The 20786-nt window shown below is 35.8% G+C and overlaps 2 protein-coding genes across 2 annotated transcripts; one reads left to right on the top strand and one right to left on the bottom strand.

Annotated features, from left to right (window-relative positions):
• Positions 1–854: 854 nt before the first annotated feature.
• Positions 855–1896, top strand: LOC110775325 (uncharacterized). Its single transcript, XM_021979936.2, has 2 exons — positions 855–1335; positions 1489–1896. The coding sequence occupies exons 1-2, from the start codon at positions 985–987 to the stop codon at positions 1672–1674; spliced, it is 537 nt and encodes a 178-aa protein (XP_021835628.2). The 5' UTR covers positions 855–984; the 3' UTR covers positions 1675–1896.
• An 838-nt stretch (positions 1897–2734) lies between these two features.
• LOC110775327 (phragmoplastin DRP1C) lies at positions 2735–20350 on the bottom strand. The gene is made up of 16 exons (XM_021979938.2): positions 19922–20350; positions 19719–19782; positions 19504–19608; positions 18639–18740; positions 17902–17952; positions 17679–17740; positions 16973–17063; positions 16789–16853; positions 16505–16699; positions 16262–16381; positions 16109–16179; positions 9356–9581; positions 7031–7081; positions 4440–4671; positions 4140–4279; positions 2735–3286 (listed from the first exon to the last, which is right to left on the bottom strand). The coding sequence occupies exons 1-16, from the start codon at positions 20051–20053 to the stop codon at positions 3158–3160; spliced, it is 1836 nt and encodes a 611-aa protein (XP_021835630.1). The 5' UTR covers positions 20054–20350; the 3' UTR covers positions 2735–3157.
• Between the last annotated feature and the right edge of the window lie 436 nt (positions 20351–20786).

Below are 20786 nucleotides of genomic sequence, written 5' to 3'. Positions count from 1 at the left end.
TGTTTCCCGGGGGTGCATATTACAAGCTTATGTTGCTTTGGTTTAATTTGGTTTGTAAGAGCTAGTGTAGCTTGTATTAGTAGTTTAATGTGTAATTTGTTTCCTGCTTAATATATAATGTGATTAGCTATTGTCAAAAAAAAAATATATATATATATAGTTGGTGGATTATAAATTATGGAAAAAAAAGATGATGTGAGTAAGTGTGGGAAGCATATGATGAAGAGAAAGATTAAAATAATCAGGAGTGAGAACCATGACAGAAAGTGTAACTAATATTTCCTTCGTTTTTTAATACTCGCAACGTTTGGATTTTTTTACACTATTCGCATAATCTACTTTGATTATTGTTGGTGTTTTATTTATAACATAAAACATAGTCTTGTGGGATCTTATTAGATTCGTCTCAATGTGTATTTCCAAAATATCAACTTTTTATAATTTTTGCATAAAGAGAATTTTAGATATAAATGATCAAAGTTGTGCATTGGCATGCGTGAAAATAACAAACGTTGCGAGTATTAAAAAACGTAGAAAGTACTAAAATAGGGCCACTTCTAAAAAGTGTAACTCATACTAACATACGGAGGTAGGGTACTTAAATTAACTAAATATTAATAAGATTTTCTCTTCTTTAATTGGCTTTGCCTCATATGCATCAAAAAAAATAAGATTTTGTGAATATGAAAGACTAGGGGAGTAGTATCTTAATTAAGTATCACGCTATACAACGCCCATAATTACTTAAGTCGCCCACCTAAAAACAGATGGAAACCGTACTTTAGTAAGTTTATCCTAAATTAATAGAATAGGACAATAGGTAAATGAAAAAGGGAAAATAAAACAAAATTGGAACCTTATCTTTAAAGTTGCAGACGAGGGAAGTATATGAGTTGAAAACATGAAATCCACATAATCTAAGGAATAATAATAATAATAATAATAATAATAATAATAATAATAATAATAATAATAATAGTAATAATGTTGGTGAATAGCTCTAGCAATTCATGGGCAATAATTGGTTTATCACCTCCTAAATCGGGGCGTTTATGTGGGTACAAGAAGTTGTATATTCTTTATAAAAACTTAATTTGCAATATTTCATTGACCAATATCAAGTGCAGCAGCAATTTAGGGAGTCGAATTGATAATATAGTAAGTTGCAATGCAAGGAGAAGAGTAAGATATGAAGATGAGGAAGACGAAGATGACAGTTACGGCTACAATGAAGAATTAGCCATACTAGAAATGTATAGTCAATCAGCAAGAGGAGAAGCTCTCATTGTTACAGCTATGGTTGATGATCAACAAGCAGAAGTTCTCATCTTTAAGGTGATACACTATTTCATAGTTTTAAATCTCCATTCATTGTCGCATTATTTCAATCTCCCGTTGGAATTATCATTCTTCATCATAGATTATTAAAATTAACTTAACACTAAAATTAATTTTACATATTTCATGTTATGTTTTAATTTCTGGTAGGGGTTCTCATCATGTTTGAGCTATAAAACATCTCCTGATCCATCAACAAGTGTTCTTCCAAAAAGAGCCATAATTAAGCTAATAGACAGGATCAAGGGTCCCTTCGACCCCAACAACATCGACTACATAGAGAAAGGTTTGACATTCCAAACATTTACAAGTCGTATTGCTCCAACTAATCAATAAACTTCAATTTATACAACAACATACTTCACTTTTATATTGTACTTTCGTGTTTCCCATCTCGATCTTTTCTTTATAACACATCTATCTCTGTACACGAGTTGAATTGAACTTGTCACACTTTAAGATGCTCTCTTCCTTTGAATTTCAAAATTAAGTGTAATTTAAAATTATACTCTTTACATTTTTTAATAATCATAATGTTTGAACTTTTTACACTGTTCACACTACTTTGATTATTGTTGGTGATTTATATGTAAGATAAAACATAGTCAATTGAGATTTTGTTAGATTCGCCTCAATTGAAAATATCATTTTTTTTTATAATTTTTGCTCCAAGATAAATGAAGATATTAATGGTCAAAGTTGTGCATTGACATGAGTGAAAATGACCAACGTGGCGAGTACAAAAAAACGGAGGAAATAATATACTTCGTATATCAATTCAACCGGGACCTAGAAAGTTCATTTAGGCTCCGCTTGTTTTGCCCAAAAACACTTCTTTAGAAAATGATTTTCCCATTTTCCTTTGTTTGTTTTGTCAAGGGTGAAAAACAAATTGCTCTAGGAAAAACCAATTTTCCCTTTGAGAAGGACTGCCGCATTTTTCACTCTAATCTCTTACATTTCCTCTTCTCTACTCTAATTCTTTTTCTTTATAGATTTTCTTGTAAGGAAAACAAACAAAGAAAAACTATTTTCCCTTTAAAAATCATTTTCCTTTGAAAATGTAGAAAATCATTTTCCTTTGAAAATATTTTCCGTTGAAACAAACGGAGCCTTAATCTAGAAAAAAAAAAAAAAAAAAATTTGTTAATTGTTTTTTTCTAAACGCTATTGAAAAGATTATGTTGAGCAAATCAAATCCTCTTCTTCACGGGGAAAGCAACACATAGATTTCGATTGGTATCCTTTAAATTCTGTTTATATATGTAAGCATATGCTCTTACATTTGGTTTCTGGTCAATCAGAATCAACAAATCCTCAGCGTACCTGCTGTATGAGTAGCAACTCAAGTTAAGGTGAATGAATATCTCACCAAGAGCCTGTTACATCGCCAAACTAACAATACAAATGATTTTTGTATTAATCAATGTGTTTTGCCTTAGTGGAAAAGATCCATTAAAACACAATTTACAAGTATACTCCCTGACTTTAGTTTATATCTGAAACTCTGAAAGAGCCATTATGTTTTTCAAAAAAGAATTACAATCATTTAAAGGAGCATATAACAGTATAACACATCTCGGTAGTGTAATAATCAACTTGATACTCCACTAACTCAAACACTTCCCATCACCCTATATGGGCTATATCCTATATCTCAAATTTTAACTCAATGGAGTATTTTTCTCAAGGACCAATGAATTTGTGTATCAGGGATGTTATGCCTGTGAACTGAATAGTAGCTTGTTAGAGGGAATTTCACCTTTCACTACACGCGGAATCGGTTTATAACTTGGAAAACGTGATGGTGTGTATGTCTTCACCTGTTCCATGCCACAGCATCAATATCATCCCTTGCTGTCTTGTAGAGTTGAAGCCTCTTTGCTAACGATTCTCGTTTGGACATTAGTGCAGGATCTTCATCCAACATGGCACTAAGTTGTTCTTTCTGCATATTCATGGACCACAAGTATTACTAATCATGAAAATATTTTATAACACTACTTTCTTCTGAAAGCCACAAATATTAACGAACGTACACAAAAATGAAAACTAGATATCAAGAAACTCCAATTTCTACTACATAAGTATCTCATCGCCAAAGTTTCCATTAAATCCATACTACATGAAGAAACAGAGAAAGTAAGCAATGCATTCTCAGTTCTCACACAAAAAACTGGGGTTTATAAAAGTAAAAAGAGTAATTTTATGTATGTCTTATGTACTTCTATGTGACAGCACAGTAGTTGTTTAACTGCAATACTAGCTCTGTACATTTTCAAGCAACTCTAAAAATGCTAACACCAGTTTGTACTCTGACCTAATAATAACAGCTAACTGCACCAAGTGCTCATCCAAAGTACACTAGAACCTTTATCTTGCTTCATTGATCCTAAAGACTCTCACTGACCTTTGCCTCCTCACGTTTCTAAGCTGCTGAAAGATGTGAGTACTACATTTATTCCGGGATATTTTCTTGTACCATTAATGTTTTCTCTACCAGTCAACTTGTTGAAGTCTTATAGATAAGGTTGTTGACATGTAGACCTCCCCAAAAGTGGTACACTTCAAGGAACATTTCACTTAGTTAATAAGCATTGTCGATAGAACAAACGCAGTTTTTAATCCTCTTGCTTTTAGAAAATTGAGAAAACAGAGGGCCAACGGTCACTTATTACCACTAAGCAACAAGTTCATCACTGACATCACAAAATTACAGTGCAGAACAGCTTCAATTGGACATTGTTATTGCTCTACAGGAGCAAACAGATCATCGACTATCAAACTACTACAGGATTTACCTCTCTTTTCCCAATTTGAACATAGAAGTTGTTGAGAAGTGCTCTTTTAGCCTCTCGTACTTGGCAATGTACGACTGCCTTTGGGATAGAATTCTTCAATGTGTCACAAACCATACCGACATAAGCTGAGACATTTGATCCTGGGAAGGAAAGCAAATGAATTATCCAGCTTTAGCATAATTGTGGTTAGAAATGATGCCCATGACAATATGATGTGAATTAACCGGAAAACTACATCACCACAAAGTAGCCTGTAGCCCCACATATGGGCATCAGCACTTAAAGTATAAATCAACTTACCAATTCTCTTAAGATGATTATCAGTGTAACGATCAGAATTTGAAGCTGGTTGGTTGCCGGTATTCTTCTCTGGTTCAAGCTGAAGCTTCCTAAAAAATTCAACTGTTAGATATGTGGACTCCATCTCTACCAGGCGCAAGACAGTTTTCCGACTGTCATCACGAAATCTTTCCAGTGAGTTATTAGCAGAAGCAGCTATATCACTTTGAAGTGATGGGAATCTCTTGAGTTCCTGTGATTCGCAGAGAACATCAAAATTAGCAGAGAACTTTTTTTGTCGGCACATTATTCATGTGTAATCAACTGACCCTATCCCTTTATTAGTTACTAGGATGGATATGCAATTATGCATGGAGCATTTCAACTTCTCTCACTAGTTAAATGAACAATTCAACAGTACACAAAATACATAAATGTGCTTAGTACACCCTGGTCTAAAATTACATGAAAACATTACAGGAAACAAAAGAGCAACCGGGGTCGTAAAGTTGGCAGATTAGTTGAGATTACTATCATCAGCAACGAAAAAAGGAAATTTGTATCAGCAAATTAATTATTGATTATATAAAGAGGAAACATTTCTCTCCTTGCCTTAGAATCAAATTTTACAATCCACATAGCCTTAGGGAAGGGTTAGAGTCAAATTAGCTGCTTGAGATTGGTTTAAAAAAAGGTAACTTGAAGAGCTTTGCCTAACTTTTCATCTCACTCAAAAGAATATATGGAGATGAAATTTTAGAATTTAAGCTACCAATGACTGGTCAAATGAGAAATTGCTAATTTTGTTTTTATGGAGATTAGCAACATATATCATTTTGGAGATCAATCTTTCTCATTTTGTTCCCGTGTGAAATTAAGATACTTATAAAATTCTCCACACTCAATATGATACTATTCTTCAAACATGAGGTCTTACGCACACCTGGTGTAGAATAAATTTATAAGACATTGGGGCTTTACCCAGTTTTTGGTAACTTTTAACATGTTTTGATTAACTTTTTATAATGAAGTGATTTTTTATGGATAAACTTTTTGAAGAGTTATTGGTTACCTATATACATTATGAGTGATTTTGAAAAGATAATTTTATTAAATAGAAAAAAATTGTCACTAAAAAATAGATAACTTTACATTATATCCTTAGTTTTAAAAGGCGCGAGGTGCAGGGAGCGCCTTTCGTACTCAAGGCACACAATTTTTTAATTTTTTGTGGTATTTGTTTTCTAAAAAAAAAAATCAAAATAATAATACTTGTTTTCACAAGGGGTAAAATAGTAATTATAATAAAATTAAAAGCCTTTTTTTAGGAAAAAAACACCAAACAAAATGGGATCAAAGAAGGTTCAAGTAACTTTTTAGTCACTCTCTATTCATTTAGATTCTCAAAAGAAGTGCGCTACACCTTACATAAAACAGTTTAAAATAGAAAAAGAGGGATTGTGCATGACTTGTCATAGAAAGAAACAAGGAAAAGATGAAAAAATTTAAGGTTTTCTCTCTCCTCTTTTCAATATAGTAAATTATAACGGTTAGGGAACCATTAAAGTCACGTGGTTTTGGCCTTTTTATTAAAAAAATTAGGATTTTTCTATGTTGTACCACTATAGTTCATTGATTTCTACGTTGTACCCAAACGTTTAAAATTTTACACATTGTACCCTTGTATTTGCAAAAGTTACTCACTTTTATCCTTGTCGCCAACCCAATGTTAAAAAGTTTTGTTGTATTTTTAAGAAAATCAAGATCTTTCTACATTGGCGTTGGTTTAACAACAAACATAAAGTTGTCTATAATATAGAAAAACCTTTGTTTGCTTAAAAAGTCAAGAAATTTTTAAGCGTTGGATTAACAACAAGGATAAGGTTGACTATATTTTACAAGTACAGGGGTACAATGTGGAAGATTTTAAATGCATGGGTACAACGTAGAAATTAAAGAAATACAAGGGTACAACGTAGAAATTAAAGAAATACAAGGGTACAACGTAGAAAAACCAAAAAAATTACTTGTCAACAATCAGAGCCTTATACCATAAAACGCGTAAGGTGCTACGCCTTGAGCCTGGGAAAAAGGCGTAAAGGCGCGCGCCTTTTGGAGGGTGCCTGAGCATGTCATGGCTAGGCGCCAAGACCCGTGCCTTGAGCCTAGGCGCACCCAAGGCGCGTTTTTTAAACTAAGATTATATCGGGGTAACTTTTACTTCCTCCTTACAATAGCATTCTGCACAAGACACTCTTTAAGAATCAAAACCTTCCTAAGTAGACACCATCCAAAGGCAATCCAAGTAACACAAGCATGCAAATTGAAAGTACTCCAAAATAACTATCTTTACTATTATGATAGCATTCTGCTCTAGACACTACTTAAGAATCAAGCTTCCTAATTACAAAGTATAATGATATTTATTTTATTTTTCTGTACTTGGGGTGTGTTCCATTAGCAGCTTGACTTCACTGAATTTATTGTAGTTGTGAATTCAAATACTTATCTGATTCTGGACTTATTTGAATTTTTGGGAAATATCTGAATTTGTTGTGTTTGAAATATGTCAAAGTAATTTGAATATAACACATACAAACTTGTTTTCTCACCAATGTTGCAGCTATTGACTTCCTTACTAGTTCTTTCAGAATCAGGTGCACCTGTTAAAGACAAAAATCACAAAACTTTACGAGTTATTAATAAATAGTACAGAGCATAAAACATAGTTATATCTTTAAGGAGCCTACTTTCAAAAGTAACTTCTATGTAGTATGATTTAGGAATATTGTAACATTCTAATATTTAGCATGGAAATTGAAACAAAATCATAATGATCATGCTATCTTTAAACAACCAATCCAATTGAAAGATACATCCAACCAATCCAATTGAAGGGCTCCATCCCAAGGTGTATATTGCCGCACTTGTACGTTATAACCTGACACACACAACTGTGGAGCTGGAAACGCTGTTTCCTATGTTGACTGAAATTGCATTAAGATCTAAAGTCCCTCCCAAGGTGTATATTGCCGTACTAGCACGTTATAACCTGACACACACAACTGCGAAGCTGGAAAGGTTGTTTCCTATGTTGACTGAAATTGCATTAAGATCTAAAGACATATTTATTATAAAACTTGAATTGGTACATTTAATTCCAAAGTTGTATTACTGCCCAATTGTGACTTCATTTAAGTTGCGCTGAAATGAAAAGAAAACTGGAATTGAACCTTCAAACATATTCCATACTACAGTATACCTCTATAGATAGTGATATTCCATACTACAGTATACAATGATCATATTTAGCACTTAAATGATTCCTTTCCCTTTCACAAAAAGTAAAGAAGTTTAAATAATTACAAATTACATTATATCCATGTACAAATTAATTAATAATTACAAATTACATTATATCCATGCACAAAACGGGAAATTTTCTGTCTAATTTATTATTGCAAAACGAAGGATGATCAGAAAAGCAAGAAAAAATCCCAACAATTGTCTGAGATGCAAGCAAAACACAAGTTCGCAGATATTAATCATATTTTCTGAAACATTCAAAGTAACCATCTTTAAGGTATGTTCCAATATGTGCTATATTCAAAAGGAGTAAAATACACTTCCACGAAAAATAAAGGAACAGCTGAGATGGAGAGGATATACATGAACATGCTGTTTAATCATCCCATTAGGAGAAAAAGGATTACGTCTACGAAGTAATATCATCAATCATCATCACCTAAAGGCTAGCAGCCATAAAAGGGGGTGTTTGGTCTGGGGTAGTAAAGGAAAAGGATTTCAACTGGCCGCATTCCTTTTAATTGTGTTTCTTTCTTCTTTTGTCCAATTCCCTTCCCCCTCTACTCCTCTAGCCTGATTCCCCCACCCCTCCAAAGTTTCAAGTAACTTATGGTTCAAGGTTAAACACTATAGCAACCCCTCCAATGCAAAGTGGCACCGCCGTCGTCATCTTCACCACCGCCACCCCTGACACACAACCCAAATCTACCGATGTTGCTCCCTCATCAAATCCACATCAGCCCCTCAATCCCCCCCCCCCTTTTGAAGCATCTCCGCCATCTCTACCACCTAATAAATCACTAAACATAAAAAAATCACCAACCACCTCAGTACGAACGCCCCTATTTAGAGTTAACAAAAAGGAAATTACTAAGATCGAAACTAGAAAAAACAAAAAAGAAGAACCAAGAGGGGGTAGTGGCCCAAATCCCTGTAGCTAGATGTTGAATTTGACCAAAAAGATTTCAATTTTATAATTTTAGAGGAAAAATCAAACCACTAGAACTCTAGAAGACGCATTTTACAAGTTGGAACAGTAGCATAGAAAAGGAAAGGAAGCTCCTAGGTGAGAAGATGGAGAGGTAAGAGGAAGATGATGTAGCAGAGAATCAGAGATTAAAGGATGGCAATGATTAAGGTGAAGTAAAAGACAGTGCTTAGGATTTTGAGGACAAAACGGGAGAGGGGAGAAAAAATGAACCAAGCATAGTATTTCCTTCTTCCTTTCTCTTTGTTTCACACTATCATGATTTCAGCCACTAAGATTTACAGTTTACAGAAGAGCAAATGGAAACTAGGGATGAGGAGTTTAAGGAACGTATAGCAATTACATCCATGATCCCATCCTTCAAGAGTAAACACTAAATGCATTGCTTTGGGTATGATCAGATAATAAGCTGCCACTACAAACTACTGGTCATTTAAGCGACAGTTTTAGACTGCCGGATAAGTAACTGGATAACCAACTTTTGAACAGAAATAATCACTCAGCATACAGTCTGAAATTGGATGATCTGTGATGCTATGATTAGCTTAGCTATCTCTTCTCCCTGACATGTTGAGTTCAAGATTTCAATTATGTTAGCATGTACTAAAGTAAGATACATGTACGACGTACAAACGGACATTACCGCATCAACTGTTGCCTCAGCAGGTCCTTTAAAGTATCCAAGTGATCCATCAATGAGCCTTCTAATTCCTTGCTCAGGAGCAATCAAATGGGGCTGGTATCCATCAGCTTCCGATACAACTTTCCGGACATTTGATGTTGAGAGATGACGATCAAGAGGAAGCTTTTTCATAGCAGCTGGCAGTTGGTGGTCAAAAACCCCATAAATCCGGTCACCACCTTGCCGCCTGAAACAAAATAGAGTTTAGATTTTTGCAACAAAGATTGATTTTCAGGTGCCTGTTGTTCTTATTCTGAAGTTACATTATTATCCGGTTGATCTTTATACAAGAAACCCATGAATATACCAACAGCAATGTCAAGGTGGTATAATAGAAGAGTTGGAGGACCATTTGAAAATAGGAACCCATGGTCTCCCAACATCATATAAAACATGCTCTATTTACATAATGTGATCTAGCAACTTAACATCCCAGTATTGGTCGTCATTATATAATGCACTTTTTACTCAGACCCGCATGCCATAATTTCACAACAAAACATCTATGTTTAATATTTCACAAATTCACACACCATGAATCAATTCAGAAGGAATTCCCAGTGAAATTTACAATCATGTTGAATACTTGTTACACTTTCCTTTTTCGTCCGAACCAAATTACTTGTTACACTTCTAAATTAGGAATGACTCTGCAATTATTATATTGTCTCTCTCTTCCCACTAAAAAAGTTTGGTCCCCACACCCTCTCACATTCAATTAAAAAATATCTCACTAACTCCTATCACATCTACTTTTTCAATAAAATAACAAATGATAATCAAACAACCACTTGTCACCTAAAACTTTGTGCAAAGGTAAGTATAACGAGTAATGTGGGACGGAGGGAGTAAGAAAAAGATAGCTAAGTAAGATTCATAAACTGAAGTGAACATCTTTGATCACAAATTCACAACCCTTGATCTCAAGTTTACAACTTCGGCTCCATTTTACAAATGGGATCTAATTCTAAGATGATCAATAAAAACTACTCCATCCATCCACCTAAATCGCTAAATGTCTACCTAAAAATTGTGAGTCCAACATTGTGAGTCATGAATCTCGCAATTTTCAAGGTAGACATAAAGTGATAGTACCATTTTAGAAGGATTGGTAATTGTAATCATGTTATTTGAGATTTAATTAATTTCCTAGGCTTTTGTTAGACACCTTAATCCTCCCCTCATCTCTTAATATTCCTTAATTTCGCAGAGCTTGTATCCCTGGTTTTCAATAGTGGTCATCCCCTAGGGCAGGTTTGATATGGGAGCTCTTCAAGCTCACCAACAATGGCCAATAGTTCAGAATTAGAGAAGAGAAGAAGACTTGAGAAAGAAGAAAGGAAGAGAGAAAGAGATATTAGGAGAGAGAAGGAGATTATTCTGTATTTGATTGATGATCCAAATACACTGTAATTGTTTGTTATATAGCTGACTCAGTAGTTAGGACAGCAACAAACTCACAAACAGAATCTCCTAAAATTAAGGGAGTTGTTCTAACAACTTTTCCCGCCAAAAGTAAACAAATGCAAAAATAACAAACATGGCTTTCCAAATGGTAAGTCCACATACAGCTTAATTATATTAGCCCATATCATAACCTCCCCCCAAAAAAGAGACTTGTCCTCAAGTCTGAACAATAAAATGAGGAAAACGAGCTTCAAAATCAACTGCTACTTCCCATGTAGCTTCATAATCCTCAAACCCAATCCAACTGACCAAGTACTGCACCTAGGGAGCATTCTGAAACTTAACCACCCTCTTTTGAAGTATAGAAGCTGGTTGAACTAAGTCAGTTTCAGAGGCAGTTCCTTGAAACCATGGAGGTATATGAGCAGCAATTGGCAAAGTGCCATGGAAGGACTTCAATTGAGAAACATGAAAGGTGTCATGTATTTTAGTATCACTGGGAAGCTTTAGCTTATAAGCAACTGACCCAATCTTAGCTAGAACCTGAAAAGGGCCATAGAACTGAAGAGCTAGCTTTTGATTGGACCTCTTGTGCAAAGATTGCTGTCTATAGGCCTGCAACTTTAACCAAACCCAGTCACCAACTGCAAACTCCCTTTCAGATCTGTGTCTATCAGCTTGCACTTTCATTCTTTCTTGAGCAGTGGTCAAGTGATACTTAAGAGTCTGAATCATTGTTTCCCTTCTCAACAAACTTCTATCAATTTCTGCATTATTGGACTCATTAGGTAAATAAGGGAGGTGGATTGGGGGTGGTTGGTTGTACACTACTTCATAAGGAGTGAGTTGGGTGGCAGTGTGAAAATGTGTGTTGTACCACCATTCAGCAAGGGGTAGCCACATATGCCAACTGTTGGGGTGTTTACCTGTCATGCATCGAAGGTAAGCTTCCAAACACCTATTAACCACTTCTGTCTGGCCATCTGTTTGAGGGTGATAAGCAGATGAAAGTAAGAAATCAGTGCCCTGCAGGGAGAACAAGCCTTGCCAGAAATTACAAAGGAAAACTGAATCCCTATCACTCACAATGGACCTTGGCCACCCATGGTGTTTAAACACATTATCCAGGTAACATTGAGCCACTTGGACAGCAGTATAGGGATGAGACAAAGCCATGAAATGTGCATATTTGCTCAATCTATCAACCACTACAAATATGACATCCTTGCCACCTGATTTGGGTAGACCAGATATGAAATCCATAGACACATCTACCCAAACTTCTTCTGGGATTGGAAGAGGTTGTAACAAACCTGGATAGGCTGAAGTATCATGTTTAGCCGCTTGACAAGTCACACAATTCCTCACAAAGGTTCTGACTTCTTTAGACAACCCATTCCAAGTGAACAAAGCTTTAATTCTCTTCAATGTCAATTCTCTACCACTGTGGCCACCTTCAGGTGATGCATGTTGCCAAGTGATGATTTTGTGTCTCAGTTCCTGATCTGGTCCCACTACCATCCTATTGTTCTTCCTAAGAATGCCATGCTGTAATTGATAACCCACTACCAGCTGTTGTTGCTCCAAAGAATCCACAATTGATTTTAGTGTAGCATCCAACTGATAACTAGCAGTGATTAGTGTAGCTAAGTTAGAGTCAACTACTGACATGGCCATACATAACACTTCTGAACCTTGCACCCTAGATAGAGCATCAGCTGCCAGATTCTCTTTTCCACTCTTGTACTGGATTTCATAATCAAATCCCATAAGTTTGGATAACCAAAATTGCTGAAATGGGGTTGATATTTTCTGTTGCAAAAGCCATTTCAAGCTCTTTTGATCTGTCTTAATAAGGAAATGATTTCCCATGAGATACTGCTCCCACTTTTGTACAGCAAACACAATGGCTAAAAGTTCTTTTTCATAAACTGAAAGTTTTTGCCACTTGGGGCCCAAAGCTCTACTGATAAATGCCAAAGGGTGTCCCTCTTGCATCAATACTGCTCCAATACCTGTTTTGGATGCATCTGTTTCAACAATAAATTGCTTGTCAAAATTAGGAACTGCTAACACTGGTGCTGTCACTAATGCTAGCTTAAGTGTCTCAAAAGCATTCTGAGCTTGATCATTCCACAGGAAACTATTCTTTTTGAGTTGTTCAGTGAGAGGCTTGCTGATGACAGCATATCCTTTAACAAACTTCCTGTAATAGCCAGCTAAACCAAGAAATCCCCTAAGTTCCTTAACTGTAGAAGGTACTGGCCAACTGTTTACTGCATCAATCTTCTGTGGATCTGTGTGAACTCCATTTTCAGAGATAAAATGGCCCAAATACTCCACTTTCTTAGTGGCAAAAATGCACTTACTCAACTTAGCATACATCTGATTAGCCTTCATGATATCAAAAACCATAGTAAGGTGCATCCAATGGTCCTCTAATGATTTGCTGTATACCAGTATATCATCAAAAAACACCAAAACACATTTCCTAAGTAAAGGTTTAAAGACTTGGTTCATCCAATTCTGAAAGGAAGCAGGAGCATTGGTCAACCCAAATGGCATGACCAAGAATTCATAGTGTCCTGTGTGTGTTTTAAAAGCTGTTTTGTAGACATCATCCTCTTTGACCCTCATCTGATGATATCCTGCCCTCAAATCAAGCTTGCTGAACACTGTTGCCCCTGACAGTTCATCAATTAGTTCATCAATTATAGGAATTGGGAACTTGTTCTTGATTGTTTTGCTGTTTAGCTCCCTGTAATCTACACACAATCTCCAGGTACCATCTTTTTTCCCCACCAACACCACTGGTGATGCAAATGGACTAAAACTAGGTTGGATAATCCCCCTATCCAGCATTTCCTGAACAAGCTGTTCAATGACATCCCTTTGTTTTAAAGGGTACCTGTAAGGTCTAATGTTCACAGGGGTTGTACCAGGAGTCAATGGTATAGAGTGATCAAACACTCCCCTTACAGGTGGCAAGTCATTGGGTTCTTCAAACACCATACTGTAAGTTAACTTGAGTTCATTCAATTCTTCATACTCCTGTTTTTCCTGTTGAATTTCTGTGACCAAACATGTCTGATCTACCACCTGCATTAAGCATAACTGTGCAGCTGTAGAGAAGAGTTTGGCAGAAGGCTCACCCTCAACCACTTTCAATTTCTTAGTGGGTAATCCCTTAAGCATAATTTGCTTACCATCTAAACAGAATTCCATTCTCAGCTTGTTGAAATCCCAACTGATAGGACCAAGTAAGCTCAGCCATTGTATTCCAAGAACCATATCACAGCTCCCAAGAGGAATCAACAACACATCTGTTACAAAAGTCACCCCCTGCATTGTCCAAGTAAACCCATGGCAACTGTGTTGGCAAGCAAGGTGATTCCCATCAGCCACTGTAATGGCTTGAGCTGGAATTTTGTCTAATTTACATCCCAGCTTTTTGGCAAATTCTAGATCCACAAAATTGTGTGTACTCCCAGAATCTACCAAGATTTGTAGTGGTTTCCCTTTCACCAATCCCCTTACTCTCATAGTACTGAACCCTTGACTACCTGCCAAAGCACTCACAGAGATTTGGGGTTCACTCATTTCCCTTTCAATCAACTCCTGATCTTCTGAATCACTAAGCTCCTCAATCTGATCACCTGGAATTTCAACAGTGAACAGCTGGGGTTCCCTAAATTGGCATTTGTGGTTCCTATCATAGGGTGAGTCACAGTAGTAACACAAACCCTTTGCAATTTTTTCTTGCCTTACATCAGCAGGTATATATCTGAAATTTCTTGTTCTTTGTTGAGGGTATTTTGTGAGGGTTAGGCTTGTGTTTGGCTTGGTTACAGGGGTTGGTAACAGTGGTGGTTTATGGTTTGGTAGTAGTGGAACAGCTTGTAATGGTTTTGGGTTGTATATTGGTGTTTTCTGAGTTTTGTGGGTGAATGCTTCAAGGTTTTCTTCCTGTAATCTAGCTAGATCAATGGCTTCAGCAATCGTATTGGGTTTGAAAGCTTTAACAAAAGGCTTCACAGCAGGTTTTAATCCCCCAATAAAACTCTCTAGCATATATGAATCAGGAAGTATATGATTATTCATCAACATGATAGATCTCAGATTCTCAAACTCATCAATATACTCCTCTATTGTACTGAGTTGCTGCAGTTTATTGAAGGTTTCAACCACATTTAAGGCAGAATTGTCCCTAAATCTAGCATACAAATCAGCAACAAAATCATTCCATTCTACCATCATGTGTTTCCTAACAGACAGATAGTTCATTACCCATCCCTCAGCTTTTTCAACCATATTCAGTGAAGCTAAGTCCACCCTTTGATCCTCCGCAATTTTGCACAAATCAAAATATTTGCAGCACTTTTTAACCCAAATTCTAGGATTACTACCATCAAATTTAGGAAATGATAGCTTAGGGTTCATACCTAACGTTCTGCTGTGAGGATTTCTATCATTGTGACTGCCTGTAGAGTGAGAATCAGATGAATCCTTGAATGACTGCATCACCTTCAAAAGTTCATCAAATTTCTGATCCATCCTTCTGTTTTGATCTTCAAGCTTTTCATTCTGCTCTTCGATCCTTTTCTCCAGGTTTTTCAGTTGTTCTTCCATGGCTCTCCTTCGAGTTGCAGCAGGAGCCAGAATGTAATATTGAAGAAGGTGGAATTGAAGCAAAACGACAGAGATAGCAGCAGTTGGCTCTGATACCAATGATATGGGAGCTCTTCAAGCTCACCAACAATGGCCAATAGTTCAGAATTAGAGAAGAGAAGAAGACTTGAGAAAGAAGAAAGGAAGAGAGAAAGAGATATTAGGAGAGAGAAGGAGATTATTCTGTATTTGATTGATGATCCAAATACACTGTAATTGTTTGTTATATAGCTGACTCAGTAGTTAGGACAGCAACAAACTCACAAACAGAATCTCCTAAAATTAAGGGAGTTGTTCTAACAACTTTTCCCGCCAAAAGTAAACAAATGCAAAAATAACAAACATGGCTTTCCAAATGGTAAGTCCACATACAGCTTAATTATATTAGCCCATATCAAGGTTCTGCACCAGATAAGAGAGCAGGGATTGGGTTTTATCGGGACCTATTTCGAAAGTGATTTCAAATTGGAAACAGATAAATTAAATACTAATTCTGGAACCAACGAATAACAACATTAATTATGTGTGGCACAAAACATATGAGCAAAAATGATAAGTACACCAAAAGAAGAAATATCCAGGAAAAAAGGACAAAATTATTTTGTGAGCTAATACATGTAATGAATTAACGGAAGTTACCCGCCATCAAGATGCTCCTTAAACACTTTATCAAATGCACGACACAAGTCCAATATTGTGTACAATTGGGCCTGCACATTTTTGACGAAAGTTTACCACTGCAAAGTGCCATCAATAAGAGGGATTTCACTATTTGCGGGACTGAATACTTACCCCGCCATCTGCTGCAATGGGTCTGCCAATACGGTCCAATTCAGCATTAATTTCATCAATTGTCTTGTTGATAAGGGCAATGATACTTGGTATTTTTTGTCTTATTACAACCTCCATATGCTGGTTTTAAAAATAAAAATAAAAAACACGCAAATGAAGCCTAGTTTTTCGAGAATAACTTGGAAACAATATAAATGATTTTATGATAATATGATGGAGCATAACATAAGCTTTATATCAGACCTGAGATAGAAGTTTCGCCAAATATTCAGAACCCATTTTGTGAGACAAGTGAGAATACTCTGGGCTATGTTCAAAGTATTCCCTCTCTTTCCTACGGGCAAAATTTATGTCGACATTTTTGTTGATATCAGCTTGTGAACGATTCACAATACCAACCCAGGGATGTTGCAACCTGTATGCTCTCCCTTCAAGAACCTTCACATGTGAAGCAGAAGTTCATGAAGTTTCCATTCCCTTATAAATGTAATGAAAATATCAACTATAATTCATAGAGAAATACATACATCTAGAGCATTTGTTCCCTGGTCCATCAGATCAAGTTTTGTCAAAACACCAAATGTCCTTTCGCCTGCAAAAGGAAAAGATAGCTGGAAACGTCAAATATTGGCCAGCAAATGTGCTTTTGTGGCATCATAATCAAGTTGTCCTCTGAAAGCAGCCGAAAGCATAACAAAAGACATAACTAACCTGAAGGATCAACTTCTCTCGCCAGCTTTATAGCATCTGATGTGGCTATATCTTGATTAGCAGGAGAAATAGCCAAGATAATGCAGTTAGGCTACAGAAAAAGAAGAGACATGACTATTAGTTGTTCTACAGGTAAACCTAAGTACAAGTAACTTATCATTGAAGAGGTAGCTCACATTCCCATTCCCATAAATTCATGCCCTTCAACCCAAACAGCGGGTCTGTTGTTACTTGCAACAAGCAACTAAATATAAAAAGGAACTTGTTATAGTTAAGTAGCCTGCACTTCAACCCTTACCTCCTTTACCCACCCTTGAGAACACAAACAGACAAAAAGAAAGAAACCACTGTTTCCAAGCACAGAGAGCAGTGTTGATTGAAAAGAGCAACAAAAAGGATCAAACAAACAGCAAATAAAAAAGTTCAGACTGACATGAGCTGCATGACAACGTAGCGACTGTATTAACGGTAACGGTAACGGTAAGCCTAATCACACTAATAAACCAACACAAAGACAAAGACTTAAAAAAAAAACAATTACTCCAGCAAAAATACCAAAGGAAGACCCAAAGCTAGAGGATGACTACATCTTCAAAGGTTCTAGTTTACAGTGAAACCAGGTCTACCGCCCACCAGAAAACAAAAACGGCCATAAAACAGCTTTTTCCCCAAATTTAAAACATTGACAAAAGAGTTGTTAATGTACCTTCTCGACATAACTGCGAACCATGTTCTCAATATCTTCAACAATACTTTCTTGTTGTCCCTCTGCGGTAAGCCAGATAAGATACAAAAGTTCAAAAAATTTCTAAAAAGGTCATCATGTCAGATTATGCCAGGGCAATGTTGATTAAGTAAATAAATACATTCTTGCAGTACTCAAGTATGCAGAAAATTTCCTCTCAAAAAAAAAGTAGTCAGAAAATTACCTACAGCAACCTTTGTCAGCCCTGGAAGATCTATAAGTGTCAAGTTGACAACTGCAAAAGGAACAGAGACAGCCTTATCAATATTTCTATAAAAAAAATAGAGCAGAAGTAGCTCTTAACATAATAATTGTGATAGCTAGAAAGCAGAAAACAGAATCTTTTTGTAATTTGTTTAAGAAAAAAAATCCAGAAACATGGCTGTTTTTTTTGGCAATTTAAGTGTGTGAGCGCGCATGTGCTTGTGCATCTTCTAAATCAAAGGTTTAGTCATATATTCTCTCAACTCATTGTTCTTTATATTTTAATAGTTTTTAGACCATCTATTCCAATAATTTTTCTGTATCGAATGTTCATCTATTGCACTTGCCTACAGAAAGGAAACAGACAAACTAAATGCAAACGGATATGCCAAAGAGGGATAAAAATCAAATAAATGGAAGTTATTTTATAAAAACATCTTTCGGATAAATTAATAGACAAAAGTTAAGACCTGAATAAAAAGTCAAGGAAAAGGAACAATCACCGCTTAATGCAGAATAAGCAGTCAAATAAACCTTTAAAAAAATCTAAATTGAAGAAATTGAAGAAATGTATAGGGACTGAAATGATATTTCAGAAGCGGAAATTTGGGTTTATGACAAACATAGCATGTTCAAGGTACTCGGAAAGTCAGCAGTACTGAATACATTGCTAAAGTATCAAGTTCGTAAGGCACAAACATTAGTGTAGTTCCATACCATTTGGCGAATAGATGCTCAGGTGAATTGGGATATTAGAAATTGCTTTTGTCTTTCCAGTTATACGATCAGTTTCATCAGCTATTTCTTTGCGGACAGCAGCTGCATAGGAAAATTAACAATTTTTTATGACTTGCGCAGACGCATTCCGCACATAGCCACGAAAAGTGAGCAATAAGAAATCGTCTACCAGAAAGATCCATCTCTAATAGGAAAATGGCAATAATATAGAGCCTCAAATATGAGCAAGGATATCGGAGCATTCAAGAAAAATAGAAATGGACAGTACAACTAAACTAAGTTCAAGAAGGGGTATATACTCGATCATGTTGAAACAATCTTAAACAGTATCCACACTTGTCTATTTTTTAGTGATAAAATTTTTAACTTTAGTTAAAATTATCCCTTCAAAATCATTAATAATGTATAGGGATAACCATGTAACTCTTATGTTTATCCATCAAAAGTAAAATATTTATCTATCCAAAATAAATTATAATATAAAAGTTAATCAAAACGTGTCAAAAGTACCAAAAGCTGAGTAAAAGTTACCCGATGTACAATAAATTTATTGTACACCGGGTGCATACAAGACCTTTTATAATAAACTTAAATGTATGGATCATGCTTAGAACTACGGATTGACACAGCTAAGAACAAAAACAACAAAACTTTCCAATAATAAAAGGTCACATTCTAATTTTGTAACATATATTGTTGGGCTACAAGAGTTGTTTCAGCTTATCATTAGGTAAAATAGGAAACATATACAGGTTCAGATCAAAAGTGTCAATCATATTACTCTTCTAGTTCATTCATATCTAAGGTTCAATGAAATAACCACTGAAAACACAAATTTACGAACCGAAATCGCTCATTTTTCTCTTTGGCGCATGGAGAAACTCTGCATATTCAGTTCCACTTTCGGTCTTGTGCAATTGCAGCACTAGAGGTCGCCGTGTGACAATCCCTTCGACAACAAAAAAAAAAAGGCATCGTAAATATGTAATGAAACTAACGAATCAAATCACTTTAAACATGCAATATCAATACGAATCATAATCGAAATCAAAACAATACCAGATCCACGAGGAAGAAAATCTCTTCCGACAACACTTTCCAACACCGATGATTTTCCAGAACTCTATAATTTCATTCAAATATTTCAAATTCGATTCAACAATGTAGCCAATAAAAATGCAATTTATGATCAAATTTCGTACACATCAATCAATATTTGAAAAAAAAAGTAATGAGAATTTCAAAAAATTGAAGCAAATCACCTGACCACCGACGACGGCGACAGTAGGAAGCGCTTCCCAAAGAGAAAGACCTTCGCCGCCATGATCTCCAAGAACAGTACAAGCTCGTTGAATTTTATTGACCAATCCAATCAAGCTCTCCATAGTCGCCATTGTTGTTGATAGAGATCGATCTAAATCTCGAAAATGTTGTTAATCGGATCAAATAGGTGTGTGTTATTGGGGGTTTTAGAATGGTGGCGGGAGGAGAGAGAAAGTGATTGATGGAAGTTGGTGCGGAGATTTGGGCAGATCCGAGCAAGGACGGTGGAGAGAGAGAGCACGATGATGAGAAATGAGTTAATGGTTTGCTTTCTCAACTGTGATTCAAACTGTACCAGCGCATGAGGAACGAGAATTTTTTTTTGAAAAACGGCTTAAATTTTTGAAACAGTTTTTTCATGCGGATTTTGGATTAGTTACTCACCAAATTTTAATCCCGGCCTAAATTAAATTGGAAGTTTATATTGGATTAATAAATATTTCAAAACTATTTTTTGTTACATGAGATTTGCAACTTAATTTTAAGAAAATCAAGATTGTCAATATTTTTGAATTTCATATCTTCAATTATTAAAACTACTAGTCTTATAACTAATCACAGTAAATAATATGTAAGAAAAATTGTTCAAAAACTAATCTCTAGTTGAAAGCATCTAGATAGTGAAACGATGTACTCCCTCCGTCCCGGAATACTCGACCCGGTTTGACCGGCACAGAGTTTAAGAGACTTGAATTGACTTATTTAATTTAATAGGTAGTAGTTGATAGTGGGGTATTATTTTAATGTAGTTAGTGGGAGGTGTGTTAAGAGGTGGGGTTGGGGGAGAGTAGGGGTTGAATTTTT

Source organism: Spinacia oleracea, chromosome 3 (genome assembly GCF_020520425.1).
Source record: "Spinacia oleracea cultivar Varoflay chromosome 3, BTI_SOV_V1, whole genome shotgun sequence".
Lineage (NCBI taxonomy): Eukaryota > Viridiplantae > Streptophyta > Magnoliopsida > Caryophyllales > Amaranthaceae > Spinacia > Spinacia oleracea.
Note: the sequence above shows the minus strand (reverse complement) of the source record. Positions and strands in the feature narration are given on the sequence as shown.